At 34.2% G+C, this 21698-nt stretch overlaps 2 protein-coding genes across 3 annotated transcripts; both read left to right on the top strand.

Annotated features, from left to right (window-relative positions):
• Positions 1 to 4920: 4920 nt before the first annotated feature.
• LOC130726994 (plasma membrane ATPase 4-like) lies at positions 4921 to 13474 on the top strand. Of its 2 annotated transcripts, XM_057578318.1 has the most exons (16): positions 4922 to 5133; positions 8279 to 8398; positions 8501 to 8737; positions 9118 to 9879; positions 9983 to 10105; positions 10356 to 10460; positions 10553 to 10697; positions 10781 to 10945; positions 11024 to 11262; positions 11359 to 11391; positions 11483 to 11564; positions 11657 to 11817; positions 11941 to 12114; positions 12202 to 12384; positions 12483 to 12664; positions 12966 to 13474. In XM_057578318.1, the coding sequence occupies exons 1-16, from the start codon at positions 5074 to 5076 to the stop codon at positions 13060 to 13062; spliced, it is 2868 nt and encodes a 955-aa protein (XP_057434301.1). In that variant the 5' UTR covers positions 4922 to 5073; the 3' UTR covers positions 13063 to 13474. The 2 variants fall into 2 exon arrangements, with proteins under 2 accessions (XP_057434299.1, XP_057434301.1); XM_057578316.1 differs by having other exon boundaries at positions 4921 to 5133; positions 11657 to 12114.
• Positions 13475 to 19602: 6128 nt separating this feature from the next.
• Positions 19603 to 20546, top strand: LOC130723742 (transcription factor bHLH146-like). Its single transcript, XM_057574866.1, has one exon. The coding sequence runs from the start codon at positions 19857 to 19859 to the stop codon at positions 20403 to 20405; it is 549 nt and encodes a 182-aa protein (XP_057430849.1). The 5' UTR covers positions 19603 to 19856; the 3' UTR covers positions 20406 to 20546.
• The last annotated feature ends 1152 nt before the right edge of the window (positions 20547 to 21698 follow it).

The raw sequence follows: 21698 nt of genomic DNA, 5'->3' as shown, positions 1-21698 counted from the left end.
TGTGTACCTACACTAAAAAATAAAAATAGCCCATGAAAGATGTTCCATGGATCATACCACTTAACTGCGCTTGGTATTAAAATAAAATAAAACACCACATCAAAGAGTACCTATGAACAAATAATTAAGATACCTCGCTTTCATCATTGATTTAAAGTCAAAAATCTCCTCACATGCTTTCATGTTAGCTTATGGATCATGCTGTCAATGTCATTTAAATATTTGTGTTGCAATTGGAATGTGGACAAGATTATGAAGAGAGAAAGCGAGAGGCTTTTTATCTACCCACAAATTTATATACGTACAAGTTCTCAAATACTATTTTGTGTGCTTCTAATTTAACCATATTCACAAGAACCCTAGTTTAAGAATAGGCATGATTCAGCACTTATCACTTGAGTGTCTTTACTCAATTTCAATATTGTTGGCCATGAGCCCATGATTCATCATAATGAACACATGAAACCAACCAAATAGGACTTAAACTATGCTTTAGTTTGACAGAAGTATCATAGAGAAGGGCCTCTATTATTACATTAAATTAAGCCATTAAAAAGGTGAATAATTTTGTTGTGTACCTATGTCACTTACTTGATCAGCTGCAGCAATGTTGAAACTAATAATTGATTAATTTTGTATGCAAATGGGTTGGTGATACATGGAAGTCGTCTAAGTGAACATAATCACATGACATCTTAGCATAAAATGGCCAACGCATAAAAACCATATATAATATTAGCAATAAAATTCAATTCAATGATCATAATCCAAACCTCTTAACCACTAACTCAATCCTAGTGGCTTTAGACACACAACTACCCATATAAGTAAACGATTGCAACAAATTAACTTAGCATATATAAATATACTTTTCTCATAATAGTTGTAATTATCAAGTAAACGCCTGTGAGAGAGACCTCAAACATTTATCGGTAGTCAAAATCAACTACTAGACGTCATGTTGATTGAGACCTTGTGAAGGAAATTTTTTCAATTATTTGGTAGAAAATTGAGAAAAACTAAGCGTGCCTGGTCATTCAAGTCATCGTGCATGCTATGTTTTGCTCATTGTCTTATTAAGCTTTATAGATTTCTAAATATATATAAAGGCCTTGAAATTTGACAATTATACTGGAAACTAATTAATTCACCACCTTAGTTTCCCATACACCTCAAGAAAGATATGAATACAAGATGTGAAAGATATAATGAGTAATGTGATATGGAAATGATAAAAAAGATTAAAAAAAAAAAAGTGTGAGCATGAGATGGAAAAAAAAGACGGTATAAATGTATCAATTTAACTTAATTAAAGGGGATGTAAATATGAAATATGAGATAGGGCTCTCCCCATAGAGGCCTTTTTTAGTCATCTACCTGCCCAGTAAATAGCGCGGACCATGTCCATGACATTTTATATACGCCATTTTGTTAGAATGAGATTTTGACTCATTGATGTGCTAGCTTAAGCATAGGTTCATACGTTAAATACTTGGGAGAAGATTTTTTGCTGTGAATAGACACTGTGTCCGGTTGGAATAAGATTGTCTCAATGAAGAATATATACAATTGTTCAGACAAATTTTTTTTGACTCACTTATTGTATATGTACAAGGGGCTAGCAAGTAGCAGCACACTATTTTAACCACACTCTACCACACACTTTTAATTATTGATTTAATTTTCAAAAAATTAACAATTTGTCCCACTTTTTAAACAATATACACTCTTTTATTTAAAAATGAAACAATGGCATGAAGTATGATGAAAAGTATGTTTTAAAAAATATATTGCTAGCATCTCACTATACAATATATGCATGGTGCTCCTTTATCCTAAAATCGCCTCATTTGACTTAATTACGGCTATAAAAACATAGAAGTTATTCCGGTTCATACATACCTTCCTCCCTCCCTTGGTTACTCTTTTCACTGATTGTCACCTTATAATTGCAAATTGACTATATGTAGTACTTTATTAAACGATGCATATCAACTAGCAATTGTCAAATGCAGGTAATATAGTTCATTTGCACGAGCCCATAAGTTTTTGACTAACTGAATATATTATGTGAATAATCGTTTAAAAAGATATAATTAATTAATTTCTAACTTAAAAGGGCTTTCATGCACTACTGATTGGCAACTATGGAAGCATATCCGTGTAGTATTGTAGTATTTGTTCTTCCAAAATTTTCTCGTGAGGATTTATAACCAATATTTTCTTTGTGAAACACATAGGTAACAATTTTGAAGGGGCACTTCTTTTCTGCTCTATCATATTCAAGCCCATATATATCATCAGGTTTTAAAAGTTAATGATTAAAATTGGATAAAAAAGATTACCCCAATAAAAAATTAGGATCGTTAAGAAAAAACATGTCGTAAGAACACCCTAGTGGCCATTAACTCAAATGAATTGATTTGATAATTGTAGATAGTAATATAAGGAGACAGAATAGGGCTGGGTCCACACACCCTTCATTATTGTTCATAGAAATCCTATAATTTCATTGCCAAGGTGGTGTTGGAGATGAACTTCTATTATTGTGGGGTCCACATTTAAAAGTCAATTACTTATTTTTTCATTTTATAAAGTCACATAATAATCAAGTTGGAGATGAGGCTAATTAAAACCAATATATTGGGGAGGGAAAAACATTCTGGATGGATGGATTGAGCTACTTCTTTTTAATAAAAGAGTGATATACACCTAATTAATTGAATTATAGTAGTAATTAATTTCCAATAAATACTCCCTCCATTTTAAAAGAATTGTTTAGAAAGGGAAGAAGATGCATATTAAAAAATATAATTAATTTTTTTTAATTTTTTAAAACAAACTTAAAAAAAAAACTTTTTAAAACATATATTTATTTTCCTGATTTACTATTTGAAATGTATTTTTATCTCTCTTAATTTATTGTTCTAATATAGTAGTAAGTATTATATGAAAAAAAATTAAATAATATTTTTTTAAATTTTAAATGAACAGTTAGTACGAAAAAAAATTTATCTTCTAATGTTCAATTTTTTTTATCTTCTAAGTAAACAATTATTTTAAAATGAAGAGAGTAATAAATAAGTGTCTTTTTAGAGTGTCACTCGACAAGTGAGAAATTACATGTTATTAATTCGAGAATTGAATAACACTAGATCACATATGATCTAAATTAAGGATTCAAGCCCTTTTACTCAAACTATACAAATACAAGTGGCCACAAAAATTTGTTTACCAACAACAACAAAAAAATTAGTTCTTATTGTATATTTTGAATTTAACTAACTGAGCAGCATGCACCAAAAATAGCTAAGCAGCAATCAAATTCGGAAATAAAATAGAATCGTCGTTATGATAATAATAATAACATTATAGTATAAATAATAATAATAATCGATGTCAAGAAGTCAAATAGTGTTAAGAAAAAAAAAAGTCAATTAGAGTGGAGACCGCAAACTAAACACGACCCAAGCCATTAGATGGGGACCGTAATCAGGTAAATAGCAAGCGCAGTTATTCGTAATTAAGACCATAGTAAAAAAATTAAAGAAATTTATTGAAAAGGAAATTTTTTTTTTACATCGGGAAGATAAATCGCATCCGCAATGAATCGATTCCTGGACCTCCCCTTACCCAATCCAAATGTCCCCCAGCTTGAACTATCTTATGGAAACGAAAAGAAAAAGTATTAAATGAAAGCTTAGTATTTCATATATTAATTTTTTTTCATCATTTATTATTTTTAATTTTTAAACAACTAGTATTTTTTTAATTTATATGGTAATTAGTAGTCTCTGAAGGTTAGCTTAAGTGATAAGAGCTAGAGGACATAAGGGTTTGGAAGGGTGAAGGGTGAAGGGTTCGAACCCTGAGGATAACTAATTCACTAACATTACTAACAACTAACATTTGCCTATAAAAATGACAATTAGTAAGTAGAGAGAAATTCTCCAATGATTGGAGAATGACTAGTTTTTTTTTCTACTTACCATAGTCTTTTGGTAGAAAATAATATACTGAAAGAAAATGGTAAGTAGAGCCGGGTATATGGATGATATCCACAGGTTGGACCGCGTAACCTATGGTCTACATAGGTTAGGACTAAGTAAAATGTAAGGTTTATGAAGTGAGCTTTTCGAGCTAAGTCAATTCGTTTAGTCGCACGACAGCTGGTCCTAAACATGTTGGATTGTTACATGTTTTAAGCATGTCAATGATGGTATATTGGTCTAGGCCCAAGGTTGATTGGCATAACCCATTGTTTGTACGTTTTTGAACCAGGTAAGATGAGACTCATTTATGAAACAATTTTTCTAGCTCGATTTATTCAACAGTAGTTAGTAGACCGACCCACGAACCGATCCTAAAAAGACGAGTTGTCCCATTTGTTGGATCTAATGTTAAGAGTTCCATTTACACCTTTATATTGAATTTAAAATGTAACCTATCAAATAAAATGTAAAATTGTCTAAATTGTTAATTTATTAAATCTTATAATTCTAAATGGTTAAGTTTTCATTATCTTAATTCCTCAATTAATGTCTTTAAGACATTAGCAAACAAGGCTTTTTTTTTTAATATACGTACATATATAATATCTTATTTTTTATTAATTGATTAATAAAAATATATTCATGAAAGGATAGAATATTTAGAATGTAATTTATAAATATTTAAAGATAATTTTTATATAGATAATATTTTTTATTCATATGTCTTAATTTAGATGTGATTAAATATTTAAACAAATGAAGCAGAATACATCACCATTGCAAGCAAAAACCGACAAGTCACCACTTGGACTATAGAGAGAGAGAGAGTCATTCACATTTCACAATCTCAACTCTGAATAATCAAGTTGTGAGGGTCACTCCTTGGTTGGCATTGGAAGATATATAAACAATTCAAGGGCATAGAAGTGAGTTCATAACATTTCCTTCTCAACACTCCATCCCTTTTCTTGGGATACAGAATTCTCATTCAATGCCCCTCCTCCCTTTATATATTTAACACTTTCTTCTCCCTCTGTAGCATATTGAACTCCCTCCCCTTCTTTTGCTCCAACCTGCAGCCATGGCTGGTGAGAAGGGAGTCATCAACCTTGAGGATATCAAGAATGAGACTGTTGATCTGGTACTATTTCCCTTCACACCCTTTATTTCCTCTGTCAATTAATTCTCTACCTGCAGGCTGTTACTCAAAAACATTAATCTTGCAAAATGTTTCAATTTTGTTTCTGTCATTTCCTTTAATCATGGTCATAATGGCTTTTTGATTCTATTAATTGGCTTGAAATTTACCCTTTTCCTTATGATGCTTTCTTCTTCCAACATGAAACATGAAACACACACACACATATAGCTAATTAACTTGAATCACATGAACAGAACAATCCTTCATTATTTACTCTGCATTCATTCAGAATATATATAACACAATTTCCCCTGCCACAAAATCAACTTGTTAAAGTGTAGGATATGTTTGTATATGCAAATTAGATTAGATTTTTCTTCTTGTTGAAATTTCCTTCAGTTTCTGGGCGACCAAACAAACAAATTAAAATTGAATGGGCTTTGTAACGGATCTGAGCATGTGAGAGACAGATAAGGAGCAGAGTTTAAGACGTCTTAAAATTCGCCCCATGTATTCAGGGTGTGTTATGTACGAACAATAGTATATAATTATCGTATCAAATAAACTAACCAATAAGGTTATCATAAACGAAAAAAAAAAGGTCTAGTGAACGACTCATAGATAGTAGAACTCTTTAACCATCTAATTATAATTTAATCATTTAGTGATGTGTATGAAGAATAATTTGTTAGTGTACCTGAATAATAGTTCAAGTGGTAAGAGCTATAATATATATTAGTTGGGTGGGCAGAATCCAAAGATTAATTTTTAGAAGATGCAATTTATCTTTCTAATGTAGAAAAAAAGAATGATTTGCTAGTCTCAACTTATTCAGAAGTTTCGACTGGATTAGTCTCATAGCTATCGGATATGAAGATGCCAAATCAAATAAAGTAAACATCATCATGTGTGTATGCCTTGTTTGGTGGGACGGAATTTGTAGTACTTTTCCGTGGTACTTTGCCTTTTTTGCTAAATATTTTATTTTATTTTTGTGAGTGAATCTTAGCAATAGGATTAACCGTTTTTGTAGTAACTCTCCCACATTCAACGGTCCTGACAGAAAGGGAAGGAGGGGTCCACTGTTGTTTGTATTCACAAGTTGTTGTTCTGTTAATTGAATGAAATTTTCCCATATTACCCTCAGAAAAAGAATCTTATGCAAATTTCAAGCTTGTTTGTTAGCTATCTTTTCCACCACTAGAATAGAAGAAGAAAAAGGAGTTAATTAATTGAAAATTGAGGTGAGACCAAACGGGTCCCCAAGTTGTCGAAGCCGGGAAAGCTAGCTGTTACGTTACGCGCCATTCGCCAATCACATGTGATGTCCCATCTGACACTCAACATTTCCTTCCTCATATGCGGTGGCTCCAACCCCTCTTTGCCTACACACTCAACCATATAGATTAATCATGTTTTAACTTATCCAATGCATTTTTGTTTTGGCGATAGAGGCGCCACGCAAACATGATTTCATGTATCTTAAGATGTTAATGGAGTAGCTAGAACTTGCTGTGTTAAACATAACTTAAACATAACGTAGATTGGATTTGGATAAGCATAGATTGGATAAGCAAAACTTTAAGTGTCTGTTTGGTTTTCAGTTTGAAAGTGTTTTCACGCAACAGAGGTTTAAAACCTCTTTCACATTTGGGGCATTGAAATGCGTGATCTCAAATTGCACTGCCCAAAACGAACTTCAAAACTGAAAGCCAAACACAACCTAAATTCACATTAAGGCCCAGTTTGGAAGAGCTTATTTGAGCTTATCTGACAGCATAAGCTCTTATGCCAGTGTTTGGGAGAGCTTATGCAAACAGCTTATGGTCTGCCATAAGCTATTTTCAGCTTATTTTCATAAGCTACTCAGGATAGCTTATGAAAAACAACTTATGCTTATACACAGCTTATTTTTAATTTATTTCAATAAATTTTTAAAAATAGCTTATGAATAAGCGCTTATGTCATAAGCGCTTATGACCATAAGCGCTTAATTAAGCTGTTTATCCAAACGGGGCCTAAGTTCAACGAAAAAAATTCCAAACTCTCACACACATCTCGATAGCTGTTAGAAGTATAAAAACATAAAAATAACACATTTTAATACACTTTTTAGCTTAAGCTGTTTGGGCGAAAATAATCAAACTTTAAACGGTTTGATTATTGAAGCTCTGATATCAAATAAGCAATCGATTATCCTAAAATTGTTAATAAGGTCACATGATGTTGTTATATTTTTTATGTCTCACTAGATAATATTGTTTAGATTGGGATTGGAGTAATTTTAAGATTATAGCCTATTTTAGTAATATTATTTTAATATTTGTTAAATCTTGAATCCTGATAGAAATTACCGGAAGGAATTAAGAAATATAGTCAACGGTAGTTGCTCATTATCACTATGTAATTCGTGCTCATGCATGTGCCATATGCGGCATGATTTGACCATTAATTGCTGGGAATAGTAACCTAAAAGAAATTAGATCTGTAACCTACAATTATAAAGTAAGACATCATCAAGATTCAGTAGTCCCAAACAATTAATAAAAAATTTATTATAATATGATCACCATGCTTCTAAATTACTGCTGTAAGACAAATTATATTATATAAAAAAAATTCATGAAATGTGAAAATCAGTGGAGAGAGACATTAATTTTAAAATTCAAAATTGGTAGAGTATGAACTAAGAATTGAGAGATGCTTTTCAATTTCAAAAAATATTATTTCAATCAAAATTTCAATCTTACATGACATTCTAAACACAAAATTTGGAATTAAGACACCTTCAATTTCAACTTCTAATTTGGTGTAGTCCTAGAGAACATATTTATCCCTCTGCATGTCTTTTATCTTGATTTAATGTTGTTGTCCTCTTGTATGCATGCAGCTATGTGTGTGCTTATGCATTAACCTTGTTAGTATATGGAGATTTTGTATAGTAAATTAGTTCTGGACAGTGGACACATAAAAATATGAAATGCAACTTAGTAAGAAAAGGCTTCAAAGGCCTTTTAAAGTTATTTACAACAATAATCTCATACAAAAGGAAGGAAAAGGAAGAAAAAATTGCAATTGGTAGTTGTAGTATGTGTAGAATGTGTTATGAAATTTATTTTTTCTAACATGACTTCATTGTTTACAGGAACGTATTCCAATTGAGGAAGTGTTTGAGCAGCTGAAATGTACCAAGGAAGGTTTGTCCTCAGAGGAAGGAGCCCAAAGGATAGAAATATTTGGTCCAAACAAGCTAGAAGAGAAGAAGGTTCTTTCTTTTATGATATCTATGCTCACATAATGTATGATACAATGACTGAATGAATGATGTGCTGATTGTTAATTAATAATTGTAATGATGTTGTTACAGGAAAGCAAGTTTCTCAAGTTTCTTGGGTTCATGTGGAATCCCCTGTCATGGGTCATGGAAGCTGCTGCTATAATGGCAATTGCTCTTGCAAATGGTGATGGAAAGCCTCCAGATTGGCAGGATTTTGTTGGCATTGTTTGCTTGCTTGTAATCAACTCCACCATCAGTTTCATCGAAGAAAACAATGCTGGAAATGCTGCTGCTGCTCTCATGGCTGGTCTTGCTCCTAAAACAAAGGTAACAAATCAAAGTTTAGTGTCTCAGTTCTGCATCAAGAAATTGTGTCTAACATCCAGGATTTGCCTGTTTACTGAGTCCACACAGACATACACCCGGCTAGTTTCTAGCTCAATTGGTACAAGACTTGCGTGACCAAGTGTTAGCGTCTGTGTGGACCCATTAAAAAGTCAAATCCCGAGTGTTATATTGTATATGCTCTTTATGCAAAAATAAATGAGAAGTGTTTCATCTCTTTTGCATAGAAGAGTACAACTCTACAGGCATTGTTTATTTGGACATTACAAGGATATGTTAATGTACAATAACTGGTTGGGCATTAAGAAGTGACAACTTTAAGCTTGTTCTGATGATTCATAAAATGTTTACACCTTTTGCAGGTTCTTAGAGATGGTAAATGGAGTGAGCAAGAAGCTGCAATTCTAGTCCCAGGAGACATTGTAAGCATCAAGCTAGGAGACATTATTCCTGCTGATGCTCGTCTTCTTGAGGGTGATCCCTTAATGGTTGACCAAGCAGCTCTCACTGGAGAATCACTTCCTGTGACTAGGCATCCAGGACAAGAAGTCTTCTCTGGCTCAACTTGCAAACAAGGTGAAATTGAAGCCGTTGTTATTGCGACCGGTGTGCACACGTTCTTCGGGAAGGCGGCTCACCTGGTGGACAGTACCAACCAAGTTGGACATTTCCAGAAGGTTCTCACAGCTATTGGGAACTTTTGCATTGTCTCCATTGCAGTTGGCATGATTGCTGAGATTATAGTCATGTACCCAATTCAGCACCGGAAGTACAGGAACGGAATTGACAACTTGTTGGTCCTATTGATTGGAGGAATTCCCATTGCCATGCCTACTGTGTTGTCTGTGACAATGGCCATTGGTTCTCACAAGCTAGCTCAGCAAGGTGCCATCACCAAGAGAATGACTGCCATAGAAGAAATGGCTGGCATGGATGTCCTTTGCAGTGACAAGACAGGAACACTCACCCTTAACAAACTCACTGTTGACAAGAACTTGGTTGAGGTCTTTGCGAAAGGAGTGGACAAGGACCATGTGATCCTTCTTGCTGCAAGGGCTGCTAGGACTGAAAACCAGGATGCCATAGATGCTGCCATTGTTGGAATGCTTGCTGACCCTAAAGAGGTTTAAACTTTAGCCTCTCTTCAATGTCCCCATTTACTATTCTTGATTTCATTATTAGAAAAATGCAATAGTGAAATATTGAACATATCAATGCCTTGTGCAGGCAAGGGCTGGGATAAGAGAGGTGCATTTCCTTCCATTCAATCCTGTTGGCAAAAGAACTGCTTTGACTTACATTGATGCTGATGGAAATTGGCACCGGGCAAGCAAAGGTGCTCCTGAGCAGGTACCCTTGTTCAGTTTCCTCATAATTTGCGAGATTTAGGGTGTGAATGGATAAACAACTTAATTAAATACTTTTATGGCAATAACACTTATTCAAGTCCAAAATAGGTTATATGTAGATATAAACGCTTATTCATAAGCTATTATGAGAAGCTTATAAAAATAAGCTGAAAACAACCTATAGATACGTTGTTCCAAAGTGGACCTTAGTGTTACACAGCTGATGCTATCATATTTACTTTGTTGAACAGATCATGGACCTTTGTAACCTCAAGGAAGATGCAAAGAAGAAGGTCCATGCTATCATTGAAAAGTTCGCAGAAAGAGGGCTGCGCTCACTTGGTGTTGCTAGACAGGTTTTTATTGCTAGTTTTCATGTCTGGAAGTTGTGTTGAAAGTCTTTATTTCCCTTCACAAACATGATCCTGTTTATGGTTCTTCCCTGCAGGAAGTTCCTGAGAAAACAAAGGAAAGTGCTGGTGGTCCATGGCAGTTTGTTGGAGTGTTGTCACTGTTTGATCCCCCTAGGCATGACAGTGCTGAAACCATTCGCCGAGCTCTGCACCTCGGTGTAAATGTTAAGATGATTACAGGTAACTAATTTCCCTCATTCCTTTTATCTAATATGAAACGTCCTCAAGTAAGTTAATATCATGACTTTTGTTCTTCTCTCTAGGTGATCAACTTGCCATAGCAAAGGAAACCGGTCGGAGACTCGGAATGGGAACGAATATGTACCCATCTGCTACTTTGCTTGGTCAAGACAAAGATGCAAATATTGCTGCATTACCTGTAGATGAGTTGATTGAGAAGGCTGATGGATTTGCTGGAGTTTTTCCAGGTTCATACATTTCTAACAGCCTTTTCCTTTATTTTCTGTTCTAATGTTACTTATTATCTGTTTTTTTTAATACTATAGAGCACAAATATGAAATTGTGAAGAAGTTGCAAGAGAGGAAGCACATTTGTGGAATGACTGGAGATGGTGTCAATGATGCTCCTGCATTGAAGAGGGCTGATATTGGAATTGCTGTTGCTGATGCCACTGATGCTGCAAGAGGAGCATCTGATATTGTCTTGACCGAACCCGGGTTAAGTGTTATTATTAGTGCAGTGTTGACCAGCAGAGCTATTTTCCAAAGAATGAAGAACTACACGGTTTGTTGCTCTCTGATTTGTTGATATTTTTGTTCTTTTCCACTCACCAAGTCGAAAATTAACCCCACTTGACATTTATTTCTTTCTGTATTTCAGATCTATGCAGTATCAATCACTATCCGTATAGTGGTAAGTAGACAGTGTTGCTATAATGTATATGCAATTCATCATGACAAGAAATGAAAAGTGATCAGTTTGGATTTTCTATTCCTGAGTGCAGTTTGGCTTCATGTTTATTGCGCTGATCTGGAAATTCGACTTCTCTCCTTTCATGGTTTTGATTATTGCCATTCTAAATGATGGTAAAGTTCTAAAACTGATATTTCTTTGAGATCTCTTTATGGCTATAATGAATGACAGTGGTGATTTGAAACAAAACTTTTCATACCTTTAGGAACAATCATGACAATTTCCAAGGACAGGGTTAAGCCATCTCCCATGCCTGATAGCTGGAAACTAAAAGAAATATTTGCTACTGGGATCGTACTCGGAGGTTACTTGGCACTGATGACTGTCATATTCTTCTGGCTAATGAAGGAAACTACATTCTTCTCTGTAAGAAATATTTACCTTGCATTGCAAATATTCTTCATAGGCCTTACTGTCCTCATATTCTTTATGTCCTTGTGTTTGTGTGTCTCAAATGTTTTACACACTTGCCTTTTTTTATCACTGCAGGACAAATTTGGAGTTAGACCCCTGCATGAAAGCCCAGATGAAATGATAGCTGCTTTGTATCTACAAGTTAGCATAGTTAGCCAGGCTTTGATATTTGTTACCCGTTCGCGTAGCTGGTCCTATGTCGAACGCCCTGGAATGCTGTTAATGGGAGCTTTCCTTATTGCTCAACTGGTAAGGATGACATTCCATTGGCATTTTATCATCAAGATTTAAACCTCCCTTGAGAGAAGAATGATAATTGAGATTATGGTCTTGCAGATTGCTACATTTATAGCAGTATATGCCAACTGGGGCTTTGCAAGGATCAAGGGAGTGGGTTGGGGCTGGGCAGGAGTCATATGGATCTATAGTGTTGTCTTCTATGTTCCACTTGACATACTAAAATTCGCCATCCGCTACATCTTGAGTGGCAAAGCTTGGCTTAACATGCTAGAAAACAAGGTACTTTTTATAAATTTTAACTCTTACTTGTTGTATCTGGAATGGTGAAGTTTCTATGGAGATATTAAAGCTATATTGTTTCGAAATGTGTGTGACAGACTGCCTTCACCACCAAGAAAGACTATGGTAAAGAGGAGAGGGAAGCTCAATGGGCTCATGCTCAGAGGACCCTGCATGGACTTCAACCACCAGAAACTACTGGCATTTTCAATGAAAAGAGTAGTTACAGAGAACTATCTGAGATTGCTGAGCAAGCCAAGAGAAGAGCTGAAGTTGCAAGGTAAGCAATCACATTCACATTCACATGCCTGGCTTCTCAAATTATCATGATAGTTATTACTACAGGACTATTTAAACCTAGGAGAATACTAAATGTTAGGATAAGAAATGCATGAAAAGGTAGTTATAATATACTACCTCCTATCCTATAATTTTCGTCAAATAACACGGGTAACTTCGGCACCACATCAACATTTCTTTCGTAACATATAACATTACTGTTAAACCTATGATTCATTATTTAGAGAAAATCTTCTAGAAGAACTAATACATAAATCTTTGTTTGCAACCTATTCTTACAGGCTTCGCGAACTTCACACTCTTAAAGGACATGTTGAGTCAGTGGTGAAGCTAAAAGGCTTGGACATTGATACCATCCAGCAGCACTACACTGTGTGATAAGCCACACAGCATGAGTATTGTAGATAGCAAAGAGGCCACAATGGCATGCCTGAAAGAAAAGATAAGACAAAGGCCTAACTACGTAAAATGCTTATTAGGTAGGGAGAGGGAAATATCCTGTGATATATCTCTCCCAGAAAGTTTATCATTTTCATGTATTTCCAGTTCCCACGAGAGGGGTGTCTTGGACTTCTTTTTGCCTTGATGCCAGGGAATAACTAGTGTTAGTTTCAATCCTTGCTTTTTCTTATGCTTTTGGATCCTTCATCATCCTGGTTTTTTCAGGTTTATTGTATTTGTATGTCACTTTGAAGTGGCACTGTTTGAACAATGAACTAAAATGTTGGAAGTTTAGTGGGAGAATAAGAGTTTATGGAAGGCTTTTTTAAGAACTTCTTATTAAACATTATATGAGCTTGTCAATGATGTTTTCATTCTAGTTAAGTGCTTTTACCCATTATGTATGACTCTAAATTATTGCTCATTGAAAGACACATTGCATGGACCAGAATTCTATTCAATAAAGATGTTTTTTTTTAAATCTCCGGTTTTATTTCTCTATATTTTTTTGGGTACTATTTTATTTCTCCTAGTTTGAACAATTAGTAAAAATAGTTCTTCTATTGAAAAACTTCTCCCTCTCTCCTTTCCCTTTCAAAGTTCCATCAGCTAAACAAGCAGAAAGTTGCCATAAGGACATGATAACATAAATAATCAATTTTGTTATTCTATAATATTGATGTCACAACATGGCATGCGTGTGACATGTAACATAAGTCTCTTTTATAAAACAATATTAGAATAAGAAAAAAAAAACCTACAAATAATCTATTAGCTCGTCAACCTCAAGGCCAAAGCTAACTCATTGTAGTAAGAAAAAAAAAAGCACAGGTTTAAAAAGCTTACGTACAATTGATGCATATCCTTAATGAATTGAGGCCAATGCTAAATTTAGCTTAGACTAATGCTGATTAACATCAGCTTGATGGACACTGTATTTTTTTACTTTATCTATTTATGCACTCGTACTCAATCAAAACGAGACAGAAATACAGAATAACAGCAAATAGTCTTGATCCTATTATAATGAGCCAGCAAAAGGGAAGAAATGAAAGTAAAAGATAAACAGGATAAAGGTCTAAATGAAGGTGATTCTTACCACTGAAAATGGAAGCCAATTGTCTACCAGAACATGTATACAAATATATCAAGGAGATCTCACACTTATATCAATGGCTCAAAGGTTTGAAGGAATCTTAGAAGATTCACCTTTAGGCTCCAAAGCCTCACTAAACTGCAAACCCCTGCACACAAACAAATGCATAGTTGGACCATGTATCAAAACTGTCTGCAGAGATATACCAGAATCTTGTGTGTAAAATGTAAATTAAGGTGGAAACAAAATCACTCTGTTGAAGCACTTAAATTTATTCTTTATTACTTTTTTTGTTAAATTGAAACAGGACTACAGGAGGTAATAATTTCAAATTAGCTTTAACACTTACGAAAGGGTTTATTATAATTTGAAGCAAAGGTAAGAGAAAAGGTGGAAACAAAATTCACTCTGCTGAATTATTTCACCAGATATACAATATGGAGTTTGATGGATTGATGGAGTGGAATTCTTTGACTAGACCACTCCATTATGAACCATCCCACTGCATTCCCTAGAAAACTCCCCAAGGTAGAGGAAATGGAAATGATATTCTCTTTACTTGTGGATTCCCTCAATGGTCAATGCCTATACGTACTATAATGACATATATATTATTAAAAAAAAAATGTTAGTAACACTCAATTTAACACTTAAAATAAATATTTATAAAAAAAACTTACCATAACTAGGGTAGTCTGGTAGCTCTCTTGAGATTGGGCCACAATCTTTTATTAGGAATAGGCCCAAGAGGGTAACCATGAGATCCAAATGAATGAACAGCTATGTTTAGGTTATTTTTATTACATTATAGAATCTTGTTAGTCTTAAGATTATTCCGCTTGTATGATTATCTTTAGTTGAGGAGTCTCTAACCAAATCAGTAATATATAGTATATGTACTAAGAAAAATGTGATGATAAGAAAATTGAGTTTTTGCTCTCATCTTTGTTTTTCACTTTTAGCTGGAACTCTACCTAATTAAATCCCTAATCCTTCTCAAAACCCCTAAAATTACAGCTAAACCATTTTTTTATAGATCTGACCAGGCTCTTTCACACTGATCTATTTTTCCAGCTTTATTGAAAACAGTTTTGGAGTTCATCTCATTCTGTACAAAGAGTAGACTGAGGCCTTAACACTAAAAAAATGCTTTATTAGTGACGATCAAAAACCTAGACAATTATTAAAAGTTGTTGGTGGTATTAATTTACCTTCAGTCGTCCGATCGCCAAAAATCCGTCGGTATTAGTTTTGTCGGTAATTATTATCAATTATATTAGAAAAATCCAATAAAAAGAATTACTGAAGGAGGAAACGTCAATAATTTACTAACGAATTTTTTTCTATCAGTAATTTACCAACGATATTTTTATATTTGTGGATAAGTTAAGACCTACCGAAACACGTATGAGTTCGGGAAAGGGATCTCCCGAATATTGGGTACCCATAGTTAAACCCGGAAAAATAGTTTTGAAAATAAAATGTCGGTAATTTGACTTAGATTGAAAAAAAAAACTCTCTTAATTAACTATAAGTCAAAGTGATTTGTGGATAAAAAAAATTCAACTCTAAATTCTTTACGTGTCCCCGCATGATAATATCACAATCACCAAAGCCTTGAGTAACTTGTAGGTGAAAAGTGATGAGTATTGAGTGGTAACATCATTGTGTGGGGATTGGGAACACGTACGCTAGTCTCACACAAGCAGTTATGATCCGATTATCTGAGTTAACTGACTGATAGTGCTGTGGAGCCTGTGACATTTGTCAAATTTGAGGAGATTCTGGCGCACATGCATCTGCCACTGCAACCAGCTCACCTAGCTGTATGTGAAGTCATTACCAAATCAAAGTTGATGACCAGAGTCCAGAGCAATATTTACTTTTGAATAATGTTTAGTGGACACAAATACACTTACATCTAGAGAGATAAGATAAAAAATGGAAGAGAAATGAGAGTTATGATAGATTATATGATATGAATAAATGAGAAATAGAAAAAAAAATATCAGTGAAAATCAGCTAACCAAGTGACAAACCATGTTCTTGTCCTTCTCAAATCTCAATCTCCTCCACCCGCAAAAAAGGAAGAAAATTGTGTCCGTACAGACACCTTAATTTGTGAACCAAAATAGGATGTCGTGGAGAATTCTGTGCCTATGGATATCAACATGAGTGAGTTGAGCTACAATTTGCTGGAACTGTTCCCACCAAAGATATGTTTGCACGTGATTTTACTGTTCAGCAATACTCCCAAATTAGGCTAGTGTACAAAACCCAACTACGTGAGTTATGTCCCCATGTGTTGTCCCTCAAAATCCAACCATATATTGTAACATTCATTTATTTATATCTCATAAATGTAGTGCCTAGATACATATAGTGCAAAAATTAATGTCCTCTCCCTGCACATTTTCATTATTTGATGATTAGATACTTTATGTATGTAATCTAATTTCCCTCTATATTTTAGTGGGACTTATTTGCTTCTAAGATTGAGCTTAATTAATTGTTATGTTATAGATAAAGAGGAAATTAAGTTAAACCTTATACCTTAGACCCCATTTGAAAAAAAATCAGAATATTGTTTCAATTTCTAGAGGACAAGTTTCGGTAAGATTGTTGTCATGCAATTTTGTGATTTTAAATTAAAGTTATAAAATCAGTCTCTTATAAAAATAAAAGTAATTAAACTGCTTATATTAGAACCATAAAAGTGGGTTTGATCAATCCATATACATCGCGCATAGTAAAAGTTTTATGGTACTTATTTAGCACTTTATTGTTTTCATTTCTATTTTATTTTGTATGATGGAAAAAGAACAACTTTCCCCTCTCCATATTCTATTTTGTATGATGGAAAAATAACAACTTTAATTTCCCCTCTCCATGTCTTTCTGTGAGTACTCTTTTCTTTGAGGTTCTTAATTAACTTTTCCCTAGATATGATTTTCTCACAAGGCCCTATAATGCATTTTTGATACTAACCACACTTCATCCTTCGGACTTCTAACTTCCAATGAGATAATCATATTCGAGTCAGATATTATCTTTATGGGTGGTGAAGCTGCATTCACAAGATTAAAATAATCTCGTATCGGTTAGTCTATGCATTTGGTGGTAAGACAATATAATGCATTTGTATTGTCTATTATTGTATCCACACAAATACATAGGCCATTCAATCAACCTCCAATTAATAGCTTATGACTCGTCAATATGGTTCTGTTCCAACATTCAATTTATGTTAATACCTGATTTCTTTCCTGCCAAGGCTAATTGCAGTCTTGCTTTCCAACTTTGACATGGCAATAGGCCCTGCCAAACTAATTAAATACACTGTTGAATGATTATGTCATCCCTATAAGATATGAAATTTAATTACTTTTGACTATGTATTGTATATATGATATATACTTCTTAGTGTCTCTGTTTCTTCTGCATCAGGTAGGAATGATACTACTATTAATATTTATTAACTATGAGAATGATTAAAAGCTGTGTACTTTATATTAATTATTATCTGAAATTCTGATAGTCTTCTTGTGCACATGCATACTAGTCCCACAACTGTCCTAAGTGGTGGTTGGCATTTAATTTAGTTATCCCTCAGACTTGGAAACTACCAGGGCCAGAATCCTCTGATAGCAAAAGGACCCTGAGCTAATTAACTTTCTTCATGAATATCATCATCAAATCTTTCTCTTATTTTTTTTTCCATTTTTTAAATTAGTTCATTATTATTTTAATTTCCTTTTTGGGGTGAACATTAAATAAATCAGGTGGGGCTCTCATTGGAGCAGTGATTAAATCACCAAGCATGGAGGTCAAGATTTGATTAAGTAATCAACCTGATGAGGAGGGAGCCTTTCTGTTTCCACTTTTTTTTCTCAATGCAGACAATAAAGTTTTTGACTTTGCTTGCACAACTACTCAAGGTTTTTATCAATGTTGCTTTGTAATCATGCATCCCACTGGAGTAGGGCCAATTCAGTTTGGATTTTGTTTATCTTTCCAAAACCTACCTTTCTTAATTTGTGCAGTTTATAGTAGTGGATAGCTGTCACATATATTTATATCTTATCAGAATATACCACATCTTCTGTATACATATGTGAATATACACATGTAGAGAGTAAAATGGACTTTTAAGGGGTTTGCTAGATTTACCTCTTGAGATGAGGTTAATGGTAAACTTTCTCAAATTTTACCGGTTAGTTATTTAACATGAAAGCATTTTCATGAAAAAGTTTCGTTCACTTTTTGCCTCAAACTGAACACTATCTATCGTACCATACCAGGGTTATCCAAACACACCTCTTTGGAAGTCTAGTGGAGCTAGCCTATTTGTATCCATAATGCTAAACTTCCCCTATATGTACTGCAAAGGGTAAAAAGAAAACGTATAGAGTGAGGGGGAAAGGAGTAGCAGTAGAATGAGCTGGATGATTTGAAATGAGGGGAAGAAACTTACAAGTAGGGGAGAGCCTGGAAATGCAAAGAGGAAAACGTACCACTTGAAGAGGAGTGGAGTCATGTGGGGGCATTTATAGTGGGGTTTTCGTGTCTTTGTTTTCTAGTGCACATGGGAAGGAAGAGACTCCTCCGTTTTGCAATTGTGAGTAGTAGTAGTTGTGAAAAGCAACTAACATCCATGTGAGGCCATGTGCAAATTCTAAATAGACCACTCCCACTATCTTGTGCGCACACACTCACTCCCTATAATCACGTACTCACTTTCCCACAGCCACAGGGTCTCATTGATATTCATACATTAATATGATTCGTGTACATCAAAATAGTGGTGACATTTACAACACTTACAGTTTGTGGTACCGCCATAAATTGCAGAGCATTTTTACTCAGCACTTGACGCTTAGAAACAGCCACAAACTGCAAGCGCCGCTTGTGTGAGCACTATATCAATGTACACATATGAGTACTGATTTTCATATCCTATGCTGTTCTCTCTTCTTTAATCCTGCTGTGCGTGTGCACAATATCTTTCAATTTCATGCTTCATATCATATCAATTAAAAACATATGAGTGAGGTAGTTAGAGACTACATTTAGATTGACATCAAACATTTTTAGTTAGATATGAAATTAAAATATTGAAAATACTCATATTCATAGTTTGTGTTTGAATTTTTGACAGATTTAACATATACCCACGTTAAACTCAATATGGTAAAATGTTACTTATCCGGTCAACATCAAACTCAACATAAAATTCTAGTCTTTTAATTTATTTATACCTTGTCGACATACTTGAAATCAAGTTAATTTGCTGAAAAGTTATTTGCTTTGGGCACTAGTCATATTTGACTTGAATTCACTCCAATGATTTTCTGTGGTGGGGACTCCTCATGGCAAGCAAAATTTATTTGGCTAACATGACTTCCTGAAGCCTTTATAACTTGAGCTTGCTTCATCAATAACTTCACCACTCCCTAAAAGCTTATTTTTGGCACCCCATAACTGACACAAAAGCAAACACCATACTCTGTGTCTCTCCCTAACTTTCACCACACCACACCCCATCACTTTGCTTTGTTTTTCCCTTTATCCTTCTTCTATTCTTCTTCCTCTCTTCTTTGTCATCATCACATTGTTTGCTTCATTTCTTGGTTATATGGAGGGTCAACCAGCCAAACGTAGACGCGTTTACTCAGTTGAACCAAACAAAGTAGTAGAAGCAGCATTTGCTAGAAACTACATGAACTATTTAGTTCCAGCTTTGATGAAGATCAAGGAAATTAATACTTGTGGTGGTGATATTCAGAATGTTGTCAAGCATGAAGTGGACATGGCAATGGTGTCCTCAGCCCAAGGCTTTGCATGGAGTAATTCTCTCAAACTCAAGCTTCAAAATCAAAGGGAGGATATTGGAGTCAATGTAAATGGAAACACTAGTATCCCTCAAAGCCCTAGTTCAGAGTCACAGGCTAAGATTTTGGTGAGTAAGTCTAAGAACAATGACATGCCAACAATGAAAAGGGATTTAATTGATGTTGAAGATGATGATGAGGTCATTAATGGGCAGTTGAAAAGCTTAAAAAGGTTGATACCTGGAGGAGAAAATATGTGTAATGATGAAATGGTGGTAGAACTAGAGAGCTACATAGGTTGTTTGCAAATGCAGGTGAATATTCTTCAGTACCTTGCTGATCAGACAAGTTGATATTCATATCTGCTTTTGCTTTTTCATCAAAAAGTTACTCTTGTTTTTCCTCAAGGTAAAGCAACTATAGTATGTTAATTTATGTTCAATGTGTTGTACTATATATCGTTTTCAATATAGTTTTTTATTGGAAAATGTTTGGTGAAGCAGGGTGTAGAAACCTATAGACCAGAGTTACAGAAGAGTAATAAGTGATGAATGTGATATATGATTTAATGTGACAATAAGTGATATGGAGAGAAAAATGTGTTTTTTTGAAGGAGGTATGTATTGTTGATGATTCATCAATCATAACCCTTTTGTTATTTTATACATTTTTCAATCCTGCTTAGAGGGAACAAAGGGTAATGAAAGCTAGCTATAGAAGGAAGCAGCTAAAGGTTCTCCATTCAATATTGCAATGAGGGAATATTTAGATTTTTTTTCTTCTTCTAATGTGTTTGTGTACCATGTATAAGGTGGAAGATAATGCAGTTTGGTTAATTTGGATGTTTACTTTGTAGTAGTTTACAAATACATATAATTTTGACCAGAAAAAATCTTGTCAATTCATCAACTAACTGCAAGAAAATTCATATCAAATATTCGCTTGTATCAGATATACAAATTAATAATCTTGACAACATAAGCAGTGGAGTTTAATCCTTTCTTTATCGCAGAGCTGTTGTCTGAAACTTGCTATTTGCCTTATTTACTGCATGTTGATATAGGGTGGAACAATGAAATTAAAATTATAGTGGATAATCACAAAAGTTAAGAAAAAGTATTTTTGTTCATTATGATTTGCTCATCGTGTATACAAATCTACACTTACTTTTTTTAAAATTTGTCCTTCATTTTGGGACCAGTAAAATTTGTGAAATTTTTTTTGGGTTCAACTAATTTAAGAGGCATTTGTCTATTCCTTTTTTGAAAAGACATATTTTAATAAAAGAGTTCTTATACCTAAACATACAAATATTGACAACATACAATCGCTATACATATGAGCGAGGATTTACATGTCGTTAACAAAATACACATTGAACTTTTTTATTGAAAAATGCGAAAGTAGGGTTTAATGTGTGTTTCACACAACTATTCAACTATTCAAATTGTGTTACACTCAATACATGAACATATATAGTAATTGTTGATTCGTGTGTCCAGGATTCATGCGTAAAAACTTGTCTCATTTATCCCGTGAATTCTTGCTTGATAAGCGATTAGGCTTGTGTTGCCCATATTAAGGCTCGATTGGATTTGAGATACCTTGGCTAAAGAGTATGTTCCTCAACTCGAGTGAGATTGCCT

The sequence above is a fragment of the Lotus japonicus genome, chromosome 6 (assembly GCF_012489685.1).
Source record: "Lotus japonicus ecotype B-129 chromosome 6, LjGifu_v1.2".
In the NCBI taxonomy this organism is placed as follows: domain Eukaryota; kingdom Viridiplantae; phylum Streptophyta; class Magnoliopsida; order Fabales; family Fabaceae; genus Lotus; species Lotus japonicus.
Note: the sequence above shows the minus strand (reverse complement) of the source record. Positions and strands in the feature narration are given on the sequence as shown.